This window comes from Lissotriton helveticus, chromosome 3_1 (genome assembly GCF_964261635.1).
Source record: "Lissotriton helveticus chromosome 3_1, aLisHel1.1, whole genome shotgun sequence".
Taxonomy (NCBI): domain Eukaryota; kingdom Metazoa; phylum Chordata; class Amphibia; order Caudata; family Salamandridae; genus Lissotriton; species Lissotriton helveticus.
The window spans coordinates 2,084,069,591-2,084,091,252 of NC_136061.1; the positions used below are offsets into that span (position 1 = coordinate 2,084,069,591).

At 45.9% G+C, this 21,662-nt stretch overlaps 1 protein-coding gene across 1 annotated transcript in view; it reads right to left on the reverse strand.

The window, feature by feature from the left end:
* LOC144824116 (aminopeptidase N-like) overlaps positions 1-21,662 on the reverse strand; it is an 880,577-nt gene that overhangs the window by 314,863 nt on the left and 544,052 nt on the right. Inside the window, exon 17 of the mRNA XM_078683228.1 lies at positions 11,676-11,786. Within this exon, the coding sequence (XP_078539354.1) occupies positions 11,676-11,786 (111 nt within the window). The remainder of the gene's footprint in view (positions 1-11,675; positions 11,787-21,662) is intronic.

Here is a 21,662-nt window from a genome sequence, read left to right on the forward strand (position 1 = left end):
CCTTCCACCAACTCCCCCTCCCTTCCATTCCCACTATGGTCCTTTCATTCGTACTACCTTTCTTTACCTCTTCCACATAGCACACATACTTATGTCTCATTTTTGCCTTGCAGGTTTCCTACGCTGCTTCCACTAGAGTTCAACCCCCATTTTTTTATTATACTGTTTCTTCTATTAAAGTTATATTTCTATTTATTTGTGTTTTAATAAAGGTTTATTTTTTTTCAAATAAAGAACTGAGTGTATAGGTCTTCTTTTTCTGACAACACGTGTCTATTATTTATTGTGAAAATCATCTGTTTATAGGAAATTTTAAGGACAAAGTTATTTAATATTAGAGTGCACCTGCCAAACATAATCTAACTGACTATTAGACAAATGAAGCCTGGGTAATTGTACAACTGCAAGAGTTCTATGAGTGTATCACTTTATAACACCATAAGTACTGCCAGTGTGATTGCAGAACAAATAAGGCACTGCCTAGGACCACCGAGGCTTCAGGGACAGCTGAGGCCCACCCTGCATATTTAAATAAAGACCCGGAGTGTGGCGATCCCTGAACTTCCGTTGGCCTTGAACCCCCCCGAACAATTAGTAAACAATACCCAGGAAGGTGGCGCTCCCCTAGGCTGCAAAACATCTTCCCCTTCCGTGCCTAATTTACATGTAACATTAAGATCCCCAGTCCTACAGAGACCCCGCAATATAATATTTGGATTGGCCACGGAACATTACCCACCAGGGGCCTCATTTAAAAGAACGAGTGAGACCCCGCTTTTTTTTTGTTTCTTCTTTTCTCTCCATTTTTACCATCCGCATACCCTCTATTACAGTGATACAAGGTTTTCCTCCTCTCTCTTCAAGTAGTTGAACAAGTATTTGCTATCACAGGGTTGAAGCCATGCACCACCCTCTAATAGCAAACACAAATGTCCAGCCAATACACACCCTGGGAGATTGTATGAGCTGCTCCTGAGAGGTCGCCCTCCCTAGGACAATGATGCATTTGTTAGTATAAACACATACTAACACTACTTACACACGTGTAGTACAGCGACCAGAATGTAGTGAACAAGCAGAGGAAGCGCAAAATCTAAAAATATAAATCCTACCAGAAGTCGATTGACATAGTTCAATGAGCCGACAGCCCTGGCATGAGTAGAAACAGCTACACTAAGAAAACGGGTCTTCAGCACAACGCAAGCAATTTTGAAATATTAGTGAGTGTTGCCTTTCTTTTTGCCTTCTCACGCTCGTTACCAAATTTATGTAGTGAAGAGGCAGACAGCAGCGGATCCAATAAGTAGATTCATTACAAGAAAACAAGACACCTGAAACAACCACCAACATGAGCAGACAGCAAAGCAACAGTCTAATCCAGCACCGTGTATAAACTCCGCAAGGTTCCCCTCATGACAGCCCTACATTCTAACATTACATACTTAGATTCTAGTAGAATTGCATACTAACATTCTACTATGACTTACATTGGAACACTACACAGAGCACATGACTTTACAGCAATGAGCTCATGGTTTTATCCACGAGTCTTGAGACCGGTAGGGGTAAGTATTTAGCTTCCCACTCCCTATATTGTATAAACATAAACTAACACTACTTCCACTGGTATGCTACAGTGCCCAGTGCACATCACTTTACATTAATGAGCTCACAATTTAGGCTCATGGTTCAATCCCCGAGTCTTCACACCAGTAGGGGTGAGTAGTTAGCTTCCCACTCCCTATATATTATAAATGCATACTAACACTACTTACACACTTATACTACAGCAGCTATTATCCTACAGCGCCCAGAGCCCATCACTTTACAGCAATCAGCTTGGTTTCATCCCCAAGTCTTCACACCGGTAGGCATAACTACTTCGCTTCCCGCTTCCGGTATACTATCATCACACAGTAGCGGTCAGTAGTTTGTTTCCCACTCCCTGTATGGTATAAATGCCTTCTAACACTACTTGCACACGTATGCTACAAACACCATACCACATCACTTTACAGCAATTACCTCACGGTTTAGACTCTCGGTTTAATACCCGAGTGTAGCACCATATCATATCAGCACCATGCCACTCTGAGCAACACCACACTTTCAGACCGGTAACAGTGATAACTACCTACTAGCGACCGCCAGTAGGTAATCAAGAACAAATTACAATAGTTCCTTGATTCTTTTAGCTTTCAAAACTTCTCTCTATTACTGTCTTTCTACTTTTCCATATAAACAGTTTTTTTAATATTCAAGTACACATCGAAGTCAGAAATGCAACGTATTCTATCAACACACTTTCTAGAACATTATACAACACGTGGAGGTTAAAAGTTCATCAATTTTTTTTAAACCTAACAATATTTTTTTGCAAAATTTTCTCAAACATTTAACGCCATGTGCAGGTTAAAAGTTCACAATTGTTTTAAGTTTGAACAGTGCCTTCTAAATGCAAGTAGCAGGTGTGGTTGAGTTGAGCAAATTTTATCCTATAATATATACTCCAAGTACAAACTGCTTTTTCTTAACCAATCACAAATATACTTTTCCACAAAACGAACGTGCACCCTACTTTTAAAAAACAATGCTTTTCATCTCCCAATCAGGTACCCTTTTGTATGTGAAAAAAACTAGTTCCCCATCTTTAAACATATCCCTTATTCTGTGAAGGAACTCCATGAGCAACAGACATCTTTCCATACCTTCCAGCCATACCTTCAAAATGCTAGTGTGGATCGGTGAGACATAGCTATGTTTTCTGGTGCAAGAGGTATGCAGAACAGAGACGTATTGACTTAGATCTAGGTTTACAAATGTGGACATTAAATGGTTTGGATAGAGAGGATTGAAGTGGCACCAATTGTTGCCTTTGGTTAAAACCTTTTTGCATCTCCAACACCATAACCTCATGATTGAGCACTGTGGTGGAAATGACCTAGTTACATTGACCTGGGTAGGTTTGAAAATGCTTATGAAGGACACCTTTGGACAATTGATGTTAATTTTGCCTCAAACTGTCTTTGTATATTCCAATACATGCCAAAGACAGAAGTGGAACTGGTCCAAACAATTTAGTCCTCAGATTAGAAAATCTCGGTAAAAAGTCAACAAAGCTGTAGCTGCATACCCCAGAGACTACAAAATGGGCTCCATCTACAACAACAACATACGTTTTGATATGGCAGATATATACAGAAGTGATGGAGTACACTTCACAGATCAGGGAAACCGAGTTTTCCTGAATAACTTGAAGCTGTGCATCCAAGCTTATATGTAGCTCCAACTAATGAACACAAGGGCTCCTTTTAGAGCCACCCTATAACTTACAATTTAGGCACGCTATTTTAGGGCCATATAACGCCAACTTCTGCACCCTCGCCAAAATGTATTCTCCACACAGCTGTGCCACAGCGGCCAGACCATCTCACTTTGCAGCACAGACCTCTCGCTTTGATCCCCAGCTCGACTTACAAACGGGTGAGTAGTTTGCGCTTTACAAATACCGTATTGATTTACCTTCACACTACCTATACAACACTACCTAAGCACCATACACAAGCTACAATGTTCTAAACAAAAGTTCATCCAAGTAGCTATAACTACATGCTGACACTACTTTCACAGATGTGGCAAAGCGGCCAGAGCACATAACTTCACAGCATACGACACACAGTTTGGGCTCTCGTTTTAATCCCCGACTACGGCAGCAGCTCAGCTTAGCAGCATGAGACTCTAGACAATACCTCACATATATTCCGTACCCCAGGAATTTCATACCAGTACGGGTCAGTAGTTCATCCTAGTAGTTATAAACACATGCTGACACTACTTCCACAACTGCAGTGCAGCGGCCACGGCAGATGGATTCACAGCTTAAGACACACAATTTGGGCTCACGCTTTAATCCCCGAGTCCCGCACCAGCTCACCTTACCCACATCATACTCTATGCAATACCTCAATTAATTTCCGTAGCCCACCACTTACACACCGGTAGGGGTGAATACTTTGCTTCGCACCCTCTCTATAGCACACCCTAAATACTCCACAGAGGTTACAGTGCTCATACCCTTCTCTTTCCCACTTTTGTCCTGCTTTTTTGTCCCCTTACTTGCTTCAACGGAATCACATAATGGTGGCCAACACTTCCTAGTTGCAACCGCTTACACCGCTCGCAGCCAATCAGCAGGAAGCTTGTGGTCGTAACGCCTCAGCCAATCAGATTGCAGAATTCCCAAATATCGATATAGGTAAATTTCAATATTTCTCAAAAACTACTGAACGGATGTACACTAAATAAACAAAAGCGTGCTTTCTAGACCAAGACCCTTCTCCCTGCCAAATTTGGGGTAATTCAGCTCACCCGTTCGACCTGTAGCCTTGTCTAAAGTTTCCTTTGGATATTAACATGGAGAAAACATGTCTTGGGACCCCCCTTTTTTCTCACTCCCCCTTAACGAATCACCCCCAAACTTACAACATAGGAGCTGATATCAACAAAGAATTAGTTTTGAAAATTTCGCGAATATTCGTCAATCGGCGCCAAAGTTATTGAGAATAGAATGTTGCCATTTTCCTATGGTAACTAGGTCCTAACTATACCTACTAGTAGGATATATATATATATATATATATGTATATATATATATATACATATATATATATATATATATAGATTTTTTTTTTCCACCAAAAGAGCAATTATACTAGCACTCCACCAGGAATTTGAATTATAGCAGGTTTTATTTATGTGCCATTACAGCACACAGCTTTACCTACGCGTTTCGATCTTACGATCTTGATCACGGTTACAAACATTTGTCCATTGTTTGTTTCTATCTTTATACATGTCAAACATAATTGCCTTATTATGAGGCATTATGGTACTTGTAGTTACTTTTTCCATTTTATACATTTAACTATTTTCAGACCCGTGGCACATTTCATTTGCATTTGGATGTAAGAAGGGAATGGATAAAAAAAAAATTTAAGGCCTATAAGCGAAGGATTAAACCACGAAAACCCGAAGAATTTGATTGCAATGAAAGAGACTATAACATGGGCAGGGTGCTGACCTTTGCTCGCAAGTATAACACCCCAAGAAAAGAACTTCAGAACAAGAAGACACCGCCCACTGCTGATACAACGGACACCTCAGAATCTGAGGTCACTGGTGATGAATCATCCAGTGAGAAAAGTGGAAGCAGAATGACCTGGGAGAAGGCTCCTTTTCATGAGGAGTTCATACTAATCCGACAGTCAAGAGCGCGGGGGCTGGGGCAAACTCTCTGAACAATGAGCAAGAGGAAGACGATGAGGGGACCGACAAGAAGTGAACGCTCCTCAGCGGTGACCCGCAGCAAAAAGTTCTTCAACAGGAACAAATGAGCGAAGAAGGAAATTTGATAATCATCAATTTATCAACAAGAACTCTAACAGCTGCTGAAGAATCAGTTTTAAAACTTGATCTGTATTTTTTGCCCACCAAAAAGTATGAATACACCCAAACTCATATAGATCTTTTTAAGTTCACCCGTAAGTTAAAACTACACAAGTATTCAAGTTGAAACCAGTTATAACCAGAACTAAACAATCATCTTCAACTGTGACTGATACAGACATCTTAACGGGAAAAGATCTTAAAATCCTTCATGTGTTGGAGAGTCTACGAACTGAAGACATTGAATCTACTGAAACTCCTATGAGCTTAACTCAACAGATGCCTCATGTAGGAGTAGAACAAAGCGGGGCAGTGAGTACATTTAAGCCTCCCTCAGTATTCCTCCCACAGATGCTGACTGATCACATCAACACTTTCTCTGAATAAAGATCTCCTACGTCTACGGAGAGATAACAAATATTCCAAGAAGGTCATTAACCTTACCAAAAAACAACAACTTGCCGTGGATGGTTTGTGTCGAGACAGCACACTAGTTTGTAAACCTTCTGATAAGAGGGACAATATTGTCCTATTGACATGGACACAATACAATACTGAAGCCATACGACAACTGACAGATGTCCAATGCTATGAAAAGATCAATGAAAGAATTTACAATCAAAGCATCACGGATTAACTTTTGTTAATGACTCAATGGTATAATAAAAATATGCTGGAATCAGAAGAACACTTATTCCTTAGATGCTTGAATCCAATCATTCCCACGTTATACCATCTACCCAAGGTCCACAAGGATTTAATGAACCCTCCTGGTAGACCTATTGTGGTGTCACTGGGAAGCTTAACAGAACATATGTCTATGTATATAGACTTCTTTCTTGCCCAACATGTGGTCAAGCTGAAATCATCTATACGAGATACTAAGGATTTCCTTTGACACATTGAGAAAATTGAGTGGGAGGGGGTTTTTTCTCCCACGGTTTTGGACATTACCCGTCTTTACACCTGCATAGCCCATAAAGATGGCCTGAAAGCAGTACTGCATTTTGTTTGAATAATAACATGTTCCTTTTTCAGAATCAGTTTTATAAACAGGTCTCCAGAATGATGATAAGCACCTGCTTCTCCCCCAGTTAGGCACATTTATTTGTTGGCTGGTGGGAGGAGCAGGTGGTCTGGGCTGCGCCCAATAAAATATGGACAGACAGGATTATTACCTTGGACCTCTACATCAATGACCTCTTTATTGTTTTCGAAGGGTCACCTGATATGGCGAAATTAATTGTTGAGGTGTTGAACCTGAATGAGGTAAACCTAACATTTTCAGGGGAAATAAGCACAGAATCTGTCAACTATCTAGATCTCAATGTTTACGTAGCGGAAGGACAGTTACACACTAAGCTCCATAGAAAATCAATGGCAGGTAACTCTACCTTGTATGCCACGAGTAGCCATCCTAAAAAACTGATCAACAGCATTCCCTATGGATAACTGTTGAGATTGAAAAGAAACAATACCAGCAAGTGTGAATTCAAAGTGACAGCTGAAGCAAGTATGAAACGCTTTAGGCAAAGGGGGTATACTGAAGAAGTTCTCCAACATGCCATGCAGAGACTCAGTGCTATAAAAAGAGCTGATTTACTGATTGAAAAGGATAAGAAAAGGAATAAGGTTAGTAAGTCATCAAGTACAAATGGGAAGTTTCCCATGATTAAAACCTATTCCGAGAATGCAGGTCAATTGAAACGCATTTTAAGAAACAAATTGGTATACCCTCCTCTCAGGTAATGTCATAGGGGCCGACTTACCTTCTAACCCTTTGGTGACATTTAGAAAAGCCAGATCGCTACGGAATGACTTAGTATATATCCATCTTAGCGTAGAGACATTTAAGTCTATGTTGAAACCATTAAATGGGTTCTTTATAGGGGTGGGCAGAATTTGCGTAGTCGCGCTATACTAAGCTCCGTGAAAAGGTAAAAAATCTCAGCGAGCACGCAAAAGTTCCGCAAACACGCGGAATTACTTGTTCCGCCCGTTCGCGATGCTTTTTTCCTGTTCGTGAATGCTGTTTGTGTACTCGGGGAGAAATATCTCAGGAACACGCATGTTGAAAGCGCAAACAAGCAATAAAGTCCGCGAACCCACGATCGCAGAATTTTGGTAAATTCCGCCTTCGCCGCAGAAAGCGAAATTACCCGAATTTTGCAAATTCTGTGAGCAGAACCGAATTTACCGCCCAGGCCTAGCTCTTTCCTTGTGGGAAATGCAAGGCGTGCAAACAGAATAAACGAGTTTTGACCTTTAATTTACCTGGTCTACCTACACCTAAGAAAATAAAAAAAATCCTGACTTGTTCCAGCCATACATCGTCTACTGACTTACATGCCCATGTGGGCTCCGTTATATCGGCAGCACCATTCACCCAGCTAAAATTCAGATATTGGAACATCTGATGGCGATAACTAATGGTGATGAGACTTATCCGGTTGTGAGACATTTTAATAAGGAGCATAATCGCAACAGGGATTTTCTGACATACTATTGCATTGATCATGTACCTGTAAATTCAAGGGGAGGTGACAGAATACTTAGGTTGAGATGCTTGGAGTGTCGATATATCATAGATTTACAAACTAAAAGGCTGAACACTAGTGAGGAGTTAGCGGTACATCTGGGGGAATGATTCCGACCGGTTTAATATGTAAGGTTTAATATGTACTGCTTATCCCCTTGTTCTGAATCGTTGTTTCTTCCTTTATTATATTTTTCTTTTCTCTTTCATTGGTTCAAAATGAGATTGGATACATCTACGGACTGAGAACTAGTATGCTTATGTTTCTACTATGTATTAAGAAATGTATCTACGTATCAGTAAAATGTGAAAGTGGGCTGGGTCCGGAGGAGACTCCGTTGCAATATATAGATATGAATGTTAAACACATGCTAAATATCTGCCATATAGCCAACTGTTTTTAGCAATTGTATATTTAGATGGTAGCATGAATGTTAGACCTGGCACCATTGGCGTGGGTCTCCATTCCATTTTTGCTGTTGCCTCTTATGTTTTTGCTGGTTTTAGATGCTTTTGGGCACTGTGCTACTGCTGTTCCGTACCACAGTGCAAGTGCTCCCTATGGTAAATTGATGTATGGGTTAGTGACTCCATGATTGGCTTGTATTGTTTACTTGTCAGACCCTAGTACAGTGCACTGCGTGTGCCCAGGGCTTGAAAATCAAATGCTGCTGGTGGGCTTGCAGTACTGATTCTGCCAACCACCGGAGCAGCTTGTAAAGTGTGTTTCAGTTCTGCCATTGCAGACCCTGAGTGCAGTCTGGTACTGCCATGTTGACTGGGTAATTGCACCCACTTGCCAGTCCCTAAACCTTCCCTTTTATACATATTAGTCACCCATAAGGTAGGCTAAAGGGCAAGGTGCATTGTAGTTAAAAGGTAAGACATGCCCTGATGTGTGTGGCATGTCCTGATAGTGAATTACAGCCATTTTCGTTTTCCACTATTGCAAGGCTACCTGTTCCTCATAGGCCAGAATGGGCAGTTTGATTATAACATCTTAGAATCCTAACTGACTCAGGAAACTAGGTAGAAATTCGAGTTTAGTATGCCTGAACTCAGAATGATCAAACACATCTTCTGGTGAAGTTGGTTTTAACATTCTGTGTTTCAAAATACCACTTTTAGAAAGCAGGTATTTTCTTGCCTAGCTATCCAAGCCTGCCTCTGCTGGGTTGTATATTCCTTGTCTGGCTTTTGAGTGACAGGGGCTGGGGGATTCCAGGAGAAAGGGTGAGTCAACACAGGGCTGAATAGACCCATCTGCATGCAGAGTGGTGGGAGGGGAGCACCTGGGACATGAAAAGGGCTGGGCCTGCCTTCCACAATGCTGGCTCCGCCTCCTGTGGTGCGTCTGATGTCCCTAGCCAACACTGTCAAAGGAAGAGAATGAGTCCTGTAAACAAAGTGCTCCAGGACTGCACATAACTGGTTTGAATTAGGCACAGACACTCTCTGCCTTCAGAGACAAAGTGTTTTGGTGTATAAAAGAGGGAACCCAGAGCCCAGAACTTTAGATCACTTCTGGAAATCAAGACAAACCTTTGCTGAGGAGAAGAACCGGGAACCTGAAGGAGGAGACTACCCCTGTGCAGTGGTTTCTTCATTGCCAAAGAAAGGAGAAAAAGGACTGAGTGTGCTTTCATCATCTTGAAGAAGATCTCCAAGGGCTTGAACTTGAGCTTGCCTCCTGCCTGTAGTCTCAGGGATACAAGATGTCACCCCTTCTGCTGGCCTGCATCGAGAACTGCGGTTTGAGCTTCTGCAGAAGGAAATTGCAACACCGACGCCGGCTTCTGCACTAAAGCCGTGAGCGCTGCTCCGACTTGCATCATAGACCTGATGCCGGCCGCCGTGCCACATCGACGCGAGTGAGTGATGCCGTAACCTGCCCGAAGCCATGAACGCTGCTCCGTCTTGTGCCATGGTCCCGTCGCCTGCTGCTGGGCAGCATCAACTCCGAAGGTGACATCGACATTGCGGAGCCGATCCTCGAAGTGCCTGACGGAGAATCTATCGACAGCATGACATTGTGTCGTCACCTCCCCGACGAAGTAAGGAACCGTTGTCTCACCTCCCGTGCGCTGCAGTAAGGAACTGTATCTAAACCTACCCTGGGGTCGTAAGGAAGCAACGCCGCACAGCGCCAATGAAGCTGCACCTCCCTGACGCCGTGAGCTGTCTTTGGTTTTCATCGCTTTTCCAAGGTACTGTTCTTTCGGGGTGTGTTTGACTCCAGGCCCGATGCAGCGCACCTCCCGGTTGGTGCCGTACATTGGGATTTCTCCTGCCACGACATCATGATAATTCACGGTGGTTATCTCTTGCTAGAAACTGATTTTAAGTGAACAACCTATTTTTAAGCACACCTTGAGTACCGTATTGTGGATTTTTGTCGTTTGCTCTTGGGCTAAGTCTATATAAAAATAATAATTTTTATAATACAACCTGTGTGGTGTCCATCTGTAGTATGTCACGCTATTACTGTATGTGTTCACAAATGCTTTACACACAGCTTCTGAGATAAGCCTGCGTGCCTGTGCCAAGCTACCAACGGGGTGAGCAGGGGTTATTTTAGGAGCGTAGCCCTTCACACTGACTAGACGCAAGGTACTACTGGCCCTTCCAGGGCGTTAATGAGTTTAATTCATGGGTATCATGAATTTGATATGTATTTTGCTCATTCAGGGCTGAATGTCAGTGACTGGTTCACGATTGATGCTTAGACGCTTTCAATAGGAACCATAATGATGGTATGCTTATGGGAATTGTATCACAAATTAGTGATCATTCTCTAGTGGGCCAATTTTTACAGGAACATTTGCTCAACCCTAAATAGTAATTTGTGTGTTAATGTCAACAAAACTTTGACTTATTTTCCTGAGGGGGTAAGTTTGGAACTTCCATGGGATGAACTGTGGAGCAGGTAGCACCTTTATCTATAAAAAAAAAGACACTTGTGGCCATTCACTTCCCCATCTACATATGGCCATTCTGGTGTACCTCTAGGACTGCAACAAGCATGCAATCCCCCACCCCCCTTTGTCACTGTCATTAAGACTTAATCTCAGTTGCTGGAAACTGCAGGAGACTATTATTAATGGTTAAATGATTTTGCTGGAAGACAGACATTTTGTTTTCCATGTTTTGCTGCGTCATCATAGCCATCTATTGGATAAACAGATAGCACACAATCAGATTATCCTACTCCTAATACAATCACGCCTTACATTGCCATTAGTTCACATTAACGAAATTGCTGAGAATTATAAGGAACACACTGCAGCAACATAAACCATGTTTTGGCAGTGGGAGCCATTCTAATTACACTCCCCAGCTCAACTGCACCAATAAGCAGAGAACATTGAAAAGATCCTTTACGAGTAAGGACCCATTTAAGTCATTCCATTGAGTTAATATTACCACTCTTCAGTAGACTGTGCATCATAATTCGAAAGTACAAAGACACATGTTCACAATTTCCCTATTAATGAGAAACTCCAATAACAAGTAGAAAGGAAGCTTACGTATCTGAGAGCAAAATAAAGTTATAAAGTGACTAAAGTATGCTACAATTAATGCTGGTAAAATCCCTAAAAAAATATGTTTGTTTTAATTGCTTACCCGTCATCACAAAAACGAAAATCCTTACATTATTGAGGACAATTGTAACTTTTTTTAAGCACATACTCACGGGTTTTTAGCAGGATTGTCCATCCATTTCTTAAAAAGGTCAGAAGCGAGAGTCAAACATTCCTGGATTCCACACATACAGGCTGTGTTGATGGCATTAACTTCATTATATCTAATTGGGAATTTGAAGAAAATTTGTTATATATCTTAGTAGCAACAAATAAAGTTATTTTTCTAATTTTTGTTAAATATAGTCATCATCATTATTCAAAGATTCATTTTCAAATTATGTTGACAGCAAAGCATGCAGCGACAACTGGAGTGCATTCAGGATATGGTTCAGAATAACAAAAGTATCACTGTAACATTATACCTTGCTTCTGATACCTCGAATCTTAGGTCTCACCTATTATTTCATCTTAATTTTGACAAATTGGCTATGTAAGGAGAAATAATAGAGGAGTGAGCAAAGATCCTTCCTTTAGCCTGTTACGGAACCAAATGTACTTGAAAGCCCTCTTTTTTCACTCAGCCAAATCTTTACAAAAGTCTCTGACTGTATCCCTGTTATGATAACCGGGAGGAATCAGTCAAGGCAACTCCACATTTTCAATCTATGACAAAGATATGTCACTGCTGAAATCTTCAATTGCTGCGGAGGTTAAGATTTATTTTTCTTCAATGCAGTCTTGTATGTAATCTAGGTTGTGTGCTGTAAAGATTTTTTTCCACCAAATCAAATATTTTTATTAACCAATATCGTTGTGACCCTTTTTCAATTCAATTATATTTAATATGTGATGGAACTCAACTGTGGTCCACACAGAGAATAAAGCAATTCATCAATGTCTTCAATACAACAGCATTAAAAACATTCACAGGAAAAACATTTAAAGAAAAACAAATCACTACCATCTAAAGATAAACTATTTTATCCATTTAAAATTGACACACGGGGATCTATTGGTGTAACCTTCAGATGACCTAAGTATGTATAATGAATACATCTAATACAAAACTCATTCACAGAGAATATAATAGGGCTGGGCGTAGTTTGCGTAGTGCCACTACGCACACTACGCAGAATTTTGGAAAACAAATCGTGGAAAACGGGGGCACGTCCTGAGGGTCCGTGTGCCCGGGACAGGGGTCCCTCGTGCCTGGGCAGACTTCCTGATCTCCCCGGCCTGGTTGGAGCCCGGGAGCCCTGCAGCCCCGGAGCCCTGCAGCCCCGGAGCCCCGGAGACCTGCAGCTCCACAGCCCTGCAGTCCCCGAGCCCTGGAGCCCCGGAGCCCTGCAGCGCCGGAGCCCTGCAGCCCCCGGGGCCCTGCCGCTCCTGAGCCCTGGAGCCCCGGAGACCTGCAGCCCTGGAGCCCTGCAGCCCCCGGAGCCCTGCAGTCCCCAAGCCCCGGAGCCCTGCAGCCCTGTAGCCCCGGAGCCCTGCAGTCCCCGAGCCTCGGAGCCCTGCAGCCCCGGAGCCCTGCAAGGGCAGGCTGGAGCCCTCCCGTGGAGGTTCGGGGCAGGCAGATTGGCGTCATTTCGGTCCCGGCCATCTGGTCGCCCCTCTCGCCTCGGCCATCTGGTCGCACCCAATGCTTTCCTATGGGGCGACCAGATGGCCGGGCTTCCCTGGAAGTCCAGATGAGGTGCCATTCACCTCCCGGATACCAGGCAGGGCTCCAGTAGGTGGGGCAGGTTTGCGCCCGGGGTCCCCTCTGTCACCTTGAGTGCACGGATTACAAGAAAGGGGGGTAATTTTCCTCTGGATTACTAGGGGCAAGGGTATGCCCGGACACCCTCTCAGGTGGGCGGTTCCCTGCCGGGGACCAGATGGGCTGTGTTCCCGGGCAACACCTTCCAGGTGTCCGGGGCTCCCCCCTCCGGCCCGCGGCGCGGCAAAGTACCCGGGATGGGCTCCATGGGTCCCGGGCCCTGCAACCCCGGAGCCCCCGGAGCCCTGCAGCCCCCGAGCCCTGGAGCCCCGGAGCCCCGGAGCCCTGGAGCCCCGGAGCCCCGGAGCCCTGGAGCCCTGGAGCCCTGGAGCCCTGGAGCCTCGGAGCCCTGGAGCCTCAGAGCCCTGGAGCCCCGGAGCCCTGGAGTCCTGGAGCCCTGGAGCCCTGGAGCCCTGGTGCCCTGGAGCCCTGGACCCTCAGAGCCCTGCGGCTCCGAAGCCCTGGAAGGGCAGGCGGGAGCCCTCCCACGGAGGCTCGGGGCAGGCAGATTGCCGTCATGTCGGTCCCGGCCATCTGGTCACACATTTCCACTCGGCCATCTGGTCGCACCCAATGCTTCCCAATGGGGCGACCAGATGGCAAGGCAATCAAAGCATCTGGGAGGTGTGCCCCTGCCTCACTGGTCGTGAGTAGACATTAATTAGTACAATCTTCAAGGAGTTATAAAAAGAAAGAAGAGTGCACAGGAAAAAGTCTCTCGGATTTTAACGTTGCATCCCATGTGAACGCTGACCCAAGGGTCTCCTCCTAACCCCCTGGATGGCAGTAATGCTATATGTAGCATAGCCCACTCTGTGTAATTCTGTCCTTGACCATGTTTCCTGGAACAGACATAGCTCATGTTTATTTATATATTCTACCCAGTCTGAGAAGTCCAATTTTGAGCTAAGGCCTGCTATATTCCAGGATAGAATCTGTGAGTTCTGTGGTTATTCTGTGGTAACTGGGGGGTACAGCTTTACTGAAGTGGGACTTGCTGCCTTTCTATATCATAGTTCCCTGACCCCTCCCCAGAACTACATTCATCAGCCCAATATGACTTACTCGGAGGGCTGGGAATACAGGTTATGTTGGTAGTCTCTTGGATATTATCTCTCCGTTCATTTGGGACTCAACGTGCTGTATATTTACCTGTCTATCCTCAATATATTTAATATGAATGGGCCTTCTGCTATTAGGATTTAGTCAGTCTACCAGGTCAAGACAACTAAATCTGTTATTAACAGGAATGTTGTATGCCAGTGTTTTTTGGCGTTCCCAGCCCATGTTTGACATGGCACCATTCTGATCCCTGAATCCCCAGTTCTTGTGCATGGTGCCCTCTTTGTCCTGCATAGGCCTAAAAGGGTTGATTTATACCAAAGGCAAATACATAATATCCCCTGACTCCCTTGAGTAACCCCAATCCAAAATAGATTGGACCATCCGGGTATCTCTAAAATTAATCACTACGCAGTCCTCCGCAATATCCTTACATCTCCGCCCCAGCCAACTAACCCTGCGTATGAATTGAATTTCGCTGTGTTCCTGATAAAGGAGAGGCCTATATTTGTTTAGCCCAACAATTATTTTGTTTTTAAGTTCGTAGTGTGTCTCCCCTCGACTTGTGTACATCTCTGGTATGCCAGCTAGAATAACAACATAGGGAATGGAGGCTGAAGGCAGATCTATATAGGGGAGTAAGGATGTTGTTTCCCTTGGTCTAGGGAGTGCTGTAATCCTGGTGTCGGCCTCTTGGTTACTTTGTATTTGATGTTTATTCGATGTGCCTAGTGTTGTTACTGTATGCCTGCTGTCATGTGCGGTATCAGTGTGAGGCACAGACCTCTGTTGAGAGTTAACTAGGTCCTGTTTTTGTGGGGCTAATTGTTTGATCGTGGTGGGTGTATTTTTTTGTATGATTGGATTGTACCCTACCAAGGGGGGTTGTACATTTGGAGCAAGTCAAATTGCCTGATTTAATTGCTGAGTGTTAGAAGGGGCGATCTCAGAGGGCCAGGTTATACTCACCCGACCACCCCGGGACCCACCTCTCCCACCAGTACTGCCGAGTCTTATCGTGAGGTCCCTGCCGGGGAGGACTTCGGGTCTAGGATCGTACACACTGAGCTCACACCACACTTACGAACGGAAACCACACCGTAGGTTTTCAGTAACAAGTTCTTTATCAACAATAAAAGAAAGGTCTCAGCACTCTTATTTACAAGCAATCGAGGGATCGTAAAGTCTCAGGAATTTGGGAAGGGGGAAGCAGGACAGTCTCAGTCTTTAGGCTAGAACGAAGCGTACCCTACGCACAGCTCTCAATCCTCGAGCCGGGGGATACGGAAGATGGTAGTCGTACTAGCTGCTTCACGCACTTCAAGCCGACTCAGGTCATGTTAGTAGCGTCGATGGTCCAGCCGGACCAGAGTACTCCTCGAGCCGCGACGAGGTCTGCAGGGCTCGATCCGGAGGTGTTCTTGAGGAGCCGCGACAGCGTCAGCAGGACTCAGGAGGTTTCACGAAGATCTCTTTAGGGTTCAAGCTCGAGCCGCGACAAGGTCAGCAGGGCTCCGTGGTGTTAGTTCCGTCTTTACGAGGACGAGCCGCGACAGCGTCAGCAGGGCTCCGATGTTTCAGTTCTGTGTTACGAGAAGGAGCCGCGACAGCGTCAGCAGGGCTCAAAGAGTTCGGAGGTTCAGTTCTCCCCAAGGGTCAGCCGCGATCAGATCAGCAGGGCTTTCTTGTCCAGGATACAATTGCCCGCTAGTTCTCGGGCGGGCCTTGATATAGTCCAGTGGCCCTTTGATGTCTGCACCCTCGCAGGCGGAGGTCTCATGCCTTGGGGGCTGGTCGTTGGAGAGGTCCGGCGGTTGGCTCTTTGATCCTTTTAAAGATGCATCCGGGGATTCCCAGACGCCCAGCAGGGTCTGGAGCCCGCACTCGGGGAGGCCATAGGTGTGATCGAAACTGGTCCACAGGGGAAGGCCAGAGGTGTGAGAGATACCAGTCTCTCAGGGGAGGCCGGAGGGCAATCGAAACTCCCTGTCTTATCTCACTCGAGGATCCCTTTACCCCCCCAGCCGGGACTGGTGCGCCTTGGAGTCTAAGTTTCGCTGGGGCCCGGGTCGTGCTAGGCGCAAGGAGTCAGGGATCTCGGGAAGGGAAAATGCCTGCCGGGGAACCTGTAGGGTAATGTAGGTTCTGGGCGCTCGGAGCCGGGAAGGAGGCCGGGGGCATGCGGGGCTGGTTGTCGGCTGACGGGGTCGTGCAGGGAGTTTGGGCGACCAGGGGCTTCGGGGGTGCAGGGCTAGCTAACAGGGTGCTGAGGAACGGGGGGAACCACGCCACGAGGCCAGGTCCAACACTGAGCCAACTTAGAGATTGAGGATTTATTAAGTTCAATTGACTTAAAAATAGTATCTACTTTGCTCTCCCATGAGTCCAACAATGTTGATAAGTTGTGAGTGCATCTTGTTACAGCATCGAGTTCTGATTTTATAGACAGGGCAAAGTGTGCTTTAAGTTCCATTAACACTTGAGTTGCCCACGGTGGAAGGTCCGAAGTTTTCTGCCAGCACTCTTCAGTGGCTTGTCCACCTGGAGGCGGATTTGGTACCATCCTGGTGGTTTGTTTCACCTGCCTTCCTCCCTTGTGTGTTGTTTGTTTTCGCTTTTCATCCTTCTTTTTTGCCCCACCTCCCACAGTAGATTTAGTGATGTTACCAGGGGCTATGGTTTCTTGTGAGCCCGGCCACTCCGATATTAAGAACACGTTCGGTGTTTGGGATAAATGCGAAGTCTCTGGCTCCGTGGGTGATGAGCTATGGGGGAGGATCGGTGTTAGGGAGAGACGTCTCTCAGTATGCTCAAATTTGCTGGACCCTGCTCCTATGGCCCGCTGAAGCATTGTATCGATTGCGGTCAGTTGAGCAGTGGGAGTTGGCAAGGAAGCTTTCTGCCTTGTGGTTGGCCTTGTCGACAGGGGGGAGCGTTTACCCATGGCTGCCTAATAGTCAGACCTCACCAATCCTCTGCAATAATTTTTGATGGTATTACCTTCTGTAGTGTGGTAAACTCTAGACCCTTGAGGCTCCACCTGCTTTGGGATTGGCAGATTTGGGACCCCTCGATTTGCTGTCTCGGGGCTTCCAGCGCTGCGGGGCGCGAGGGCAGCACTTTGTAGCGCCATGGAGAATGCCTCAGCAGCTGCAGGTGATTAGCAGCATTTCACTCTGAGACACCGAGTATCACCTGAGTATCACCTGAGTGTAACTTTCAGGGCGCCTGCACCATCAGCAGCAACAGACGGCAAGGTGAAACTCTAGGGCTTCTCCGGTGAAGATAAGAGTTTAAAGGTCCCCGATGTTACTGCAAGCAGCAGACCCACAGCCAAACATGACAAGATAGTATTCACACACCGCATGAAAGCACAAGCATGTAATATTAGAAACACAATCCCAATATGCACACACCACAACACAAACCCCTCCAGATCATTGCATGAGGAGGTGAAGGAGCCAGGTCTGGGAGAATGAATGATTTGCACAACACAGTTAGTAGACCCTCTCTCTTGAGCACAGGTATAAGATCCATGTGCCTATACCAAGTATTTCAGCAGCACCAGCCCTTTTTCCCACTGACTGGAGAACGGGGCAATATCCACTCCCTACAATGGCTTGGCATACTCATATGTTTACCTCAGTAGTAGCATAGCCTTGTGCTCTGCTGAAAGAAACAATCTGAAGTAGCCTCAGGAGACTTGCAAATTGTCAAAGTCACTGAAGAGGAAAACTATCAGGCTCAGAGTGGAAAAGTAAAAAGGCCAGGATGGTACAGCCGTTCACAGAGTGTGTTAGACATGGGGTAGCATGGTGCAGAGCGGGCGTGCCAAACTCCGAAGGAAATGTGTAAAGCATCCGCGCAGTACACACAGGCGACACACAAGGCACACTACAAAAAGAGACCACACCAGTTTAGGTGAAAAACAGCATATGTATTATGCCAAATACGTTAGGATCTCATCACAGGTATGAACACGGTGCCACCTGACACCAGGCAGCAAATACACAAATACACAAGGGGACTATTTACAGGGCAGGGGCAATCGGGCCGCTGCCAGCATCATCACAAGGTACAACGAATAAAGATAAAGACCTCAGCAATAACTGGGTAGCAGGCAGTACTTACTGGCAAATCCATGCACTTGGCATTATCCCAATAGTATTAGGCATGAATTACATTTGCCTGAGGCCTCTCAGTAGGCGTAAAAACATTAGGCCTAAACCTGTGGCATAACTGCAATATCATTAGGCATCAATCATAATGGGTCAGGCATAGACCTAGATCACCATAGCCCGATAGTGGCATTAGCATTAGGCATACTCACATGACATTAGGCAAACTTGCATGAGGCGTCTCAATATGCATAAAAACACATTATGCGCAACCATTAGGCATGGAAACATAGGGGACACTCTCGTCAGGTGTAGAACACCTTAGGCATAAGCAACCTCAGCTCAAGTACAGCACTGTATACAGGACCACAGCAATGCACGCACTAGGGGATAAAAACCTTCAGCATTCACCTTGGGCATCTAGACGCATTAAGCATCCGTTACATTGAACATCAAACACAATCCCCCCATTAGGCCGGAATCCTGAGCAACCCCACATTAGCATCAAAACATGAACACCCCATTAGGCATAAGAGCATTAGGGGAAAAACCTTATCACGAACCACAGGCCCATTAGGCATAAAAACATTTGTGAGAGTCACATTGGCCTGAATCAACACTGCAAACCGGAGGGAAAAGCATTAGGTATCATCCTAGGTACAAATGTATTATGCAACAATATTATGCAAGAAATCATATGGGGCAATAGGCCTCACCGGCATAAACACAGTTCTCCCCAACCAGGGGCACAACACTCTGAAACTGGCCCCAGGCCAAATAGCCTCTCTCCGGGGATCAAATGCCCTATATCCCGCAAAGTCAGGGATGGCTGCAAAAACAGCAAAAGCAAAATGCGCAAAGCGCTGGGGCAGGGCAGGAGTGTCTCTCACTCCTCTCTCTCTTCTCAGAGGAGTACAATGCCCCCCAATACGTTGCAGCTGCCCACTGTCAACCAAGCAGGCAGGGGGGAATCCCACACGCCGGGATCCCCTCGTAGAGCTTTAGAACACCGGCGCTGCAGACGTCTGCTCCTCTTCTCCTGGGCACAGTTGTAGCGCCTTGGCAGCAAGCAGAGCACAGTCAATGCGAATAAGGCACTCTGGCAGCACCACAATGCAGCACACATGCAGGGGAACTGAAATATAGCGCTTTGACAGCACAGCGCTGCAGGCCTCAGCTCCTCTTCCCCAGGCACCCTGAATATAGTGCTTACGATGTGTTCAGTCCCACCAGGGGCTTCAGGGATGACAGGTAGCGCTCCTCACCAGCAATGCGAATATAGCGCTAACGAGGTGCTGGGTACCTGCCACAGATTAAGGGTTCCACCTAAGGACATAGGGCCCACGCTCCTCTCTTCTCACTGGCCATCTGCATATAGCGCTTGGGCAGTACAGCGCTAGAGTGCAGGCAGGGGAGGTACAGGTAATCCACCTGGAGCATTCACGAGGCGCTAGGTCCCACCAGCAGACTCAGGGACAACAGGTTGCGCTCCTCGCCTCCTTCTGGGCGCAGTCAAAGGTGCTCCTATGCAGTCAGTCAAAGCGCTCTCCTTTTCCAGGTGCTAGGGAGCAGTCAGGGCCCAGGTGCAGCGCTCACGAGGCGCTAGGGCAGGAGAGCAGGCAGGCAGTGCTAGGCCAGGTCAGCGGTCAGTGGGTACTCATCAGTACAGGACAGCAGCTCCTCGGAACCATCATCCCCTGTAACGTGGCACTATTCTAGGTACAGGAGCCTGAACTCCAGCAGCGGGCTCTCACTGGCCCTGTGGACTGTGGAGGGGTACAGATGGGCTCAGGGGCCAGCACACAGGCCCATGCAGTGGCACCCCCTGGCAGCAGGTCCCCTCCCTCTCAGCACATGGTATCTCTACTGCTCTACAAATACCAGAAAGGCTGGAAGCTTCTAGAAGGTCCCTGGCAGTTCCAGCCTCAACTGTCACTGTGGGGAGTATAGAGCACCTTGTCACTTCAAACACCTCAGTCAGGCGGCACAAGCAGACAGAAATGGCGTCCATTTCAAAAGTGACGTTTTACAAAGATGCATTTCTACAATGGTGAAAATGACTCTGCGCACGCCATTGCGCAGCATGTATCACGGCATCTTCCACCACACATGGCCTATACTTCATATGTAAAGGCTGTGCCATTCATGCCATTGCACAGCATTTAACATTTGCATTTGAAATACATCCACATGACATGTTGATTCCCAGAAAAGCGAAACAATTCAGGGAAAAAGGGCCAAGTTCAACAGAGTGTATAGTCCTTTACCCGCAGAGAACCACTGGAAAATCTTGCTTTTCTCAAATATACAGCTTTCTGAGTTTTGTGAATTCTTTTGTGACTGAAATAAGAACTATCGACAGAATTGGAAGAAAAAATTAAGAATAGTGTGAACTTTCGCAAACTTGTATTCCACCCTCTCAGGACATGGACTGTGGTGCAATATGTGCTTCCAAGGAATTTTTCTTGCCCAATTCTCTAAAAGTATAGCCACAGGTTTTAGATGCAGTTCCAAATGAGAACTAATTTTTAAAAAAATTCCAGGACCTGGCACAGTAACCAGAGGAAATGATTCCTTGTAAGAAATTGGGTTGTGGGTTAACTGTCAGGGTGAGGCCCAAGCCAACCCTTAATTAAACTATGCTCAACCCTCTGGTAGGTTGGCACAAAGGTTACTTAACTTAGAAGCAATATGCAAAGTATTTGTGGGACACGTAAATAGTAAAAAAGGGATCCCATACCACGTTAGAACAATAGAGCTATTTTTAATAAATAAAAGAAGACCAAAAACAAACAGATCAGTAGAACTGGCAATATTCAAGTTTAAAGATTTTAGTGAAGATAGCACCAAAAAGCATAAAACACAGACCGTGGTTATCTGGTCACACTGGACTGCGGGGCAGGCATAAGTTCAGGCAGCCTGCAATAGGGCGCAATCCTGGTTTGCAGGGCGTTGTGAGGATCTGCATTGCGCAGCCAGAGCAATGCACTGCGCAGCCAGAGCAATGCGTCAGTACTGGGGTGCGGTGAGGCTAAGAGCCAAGGTCATGTGTCATTATTGAGAATCCTGTCGCCAACGGCTTGTGATGCAAAGCTCGGCGTCAAGGATACATTGCACAGTGAAGGCTAGGCACCGGTTCTGAGGAGCTGCGATGC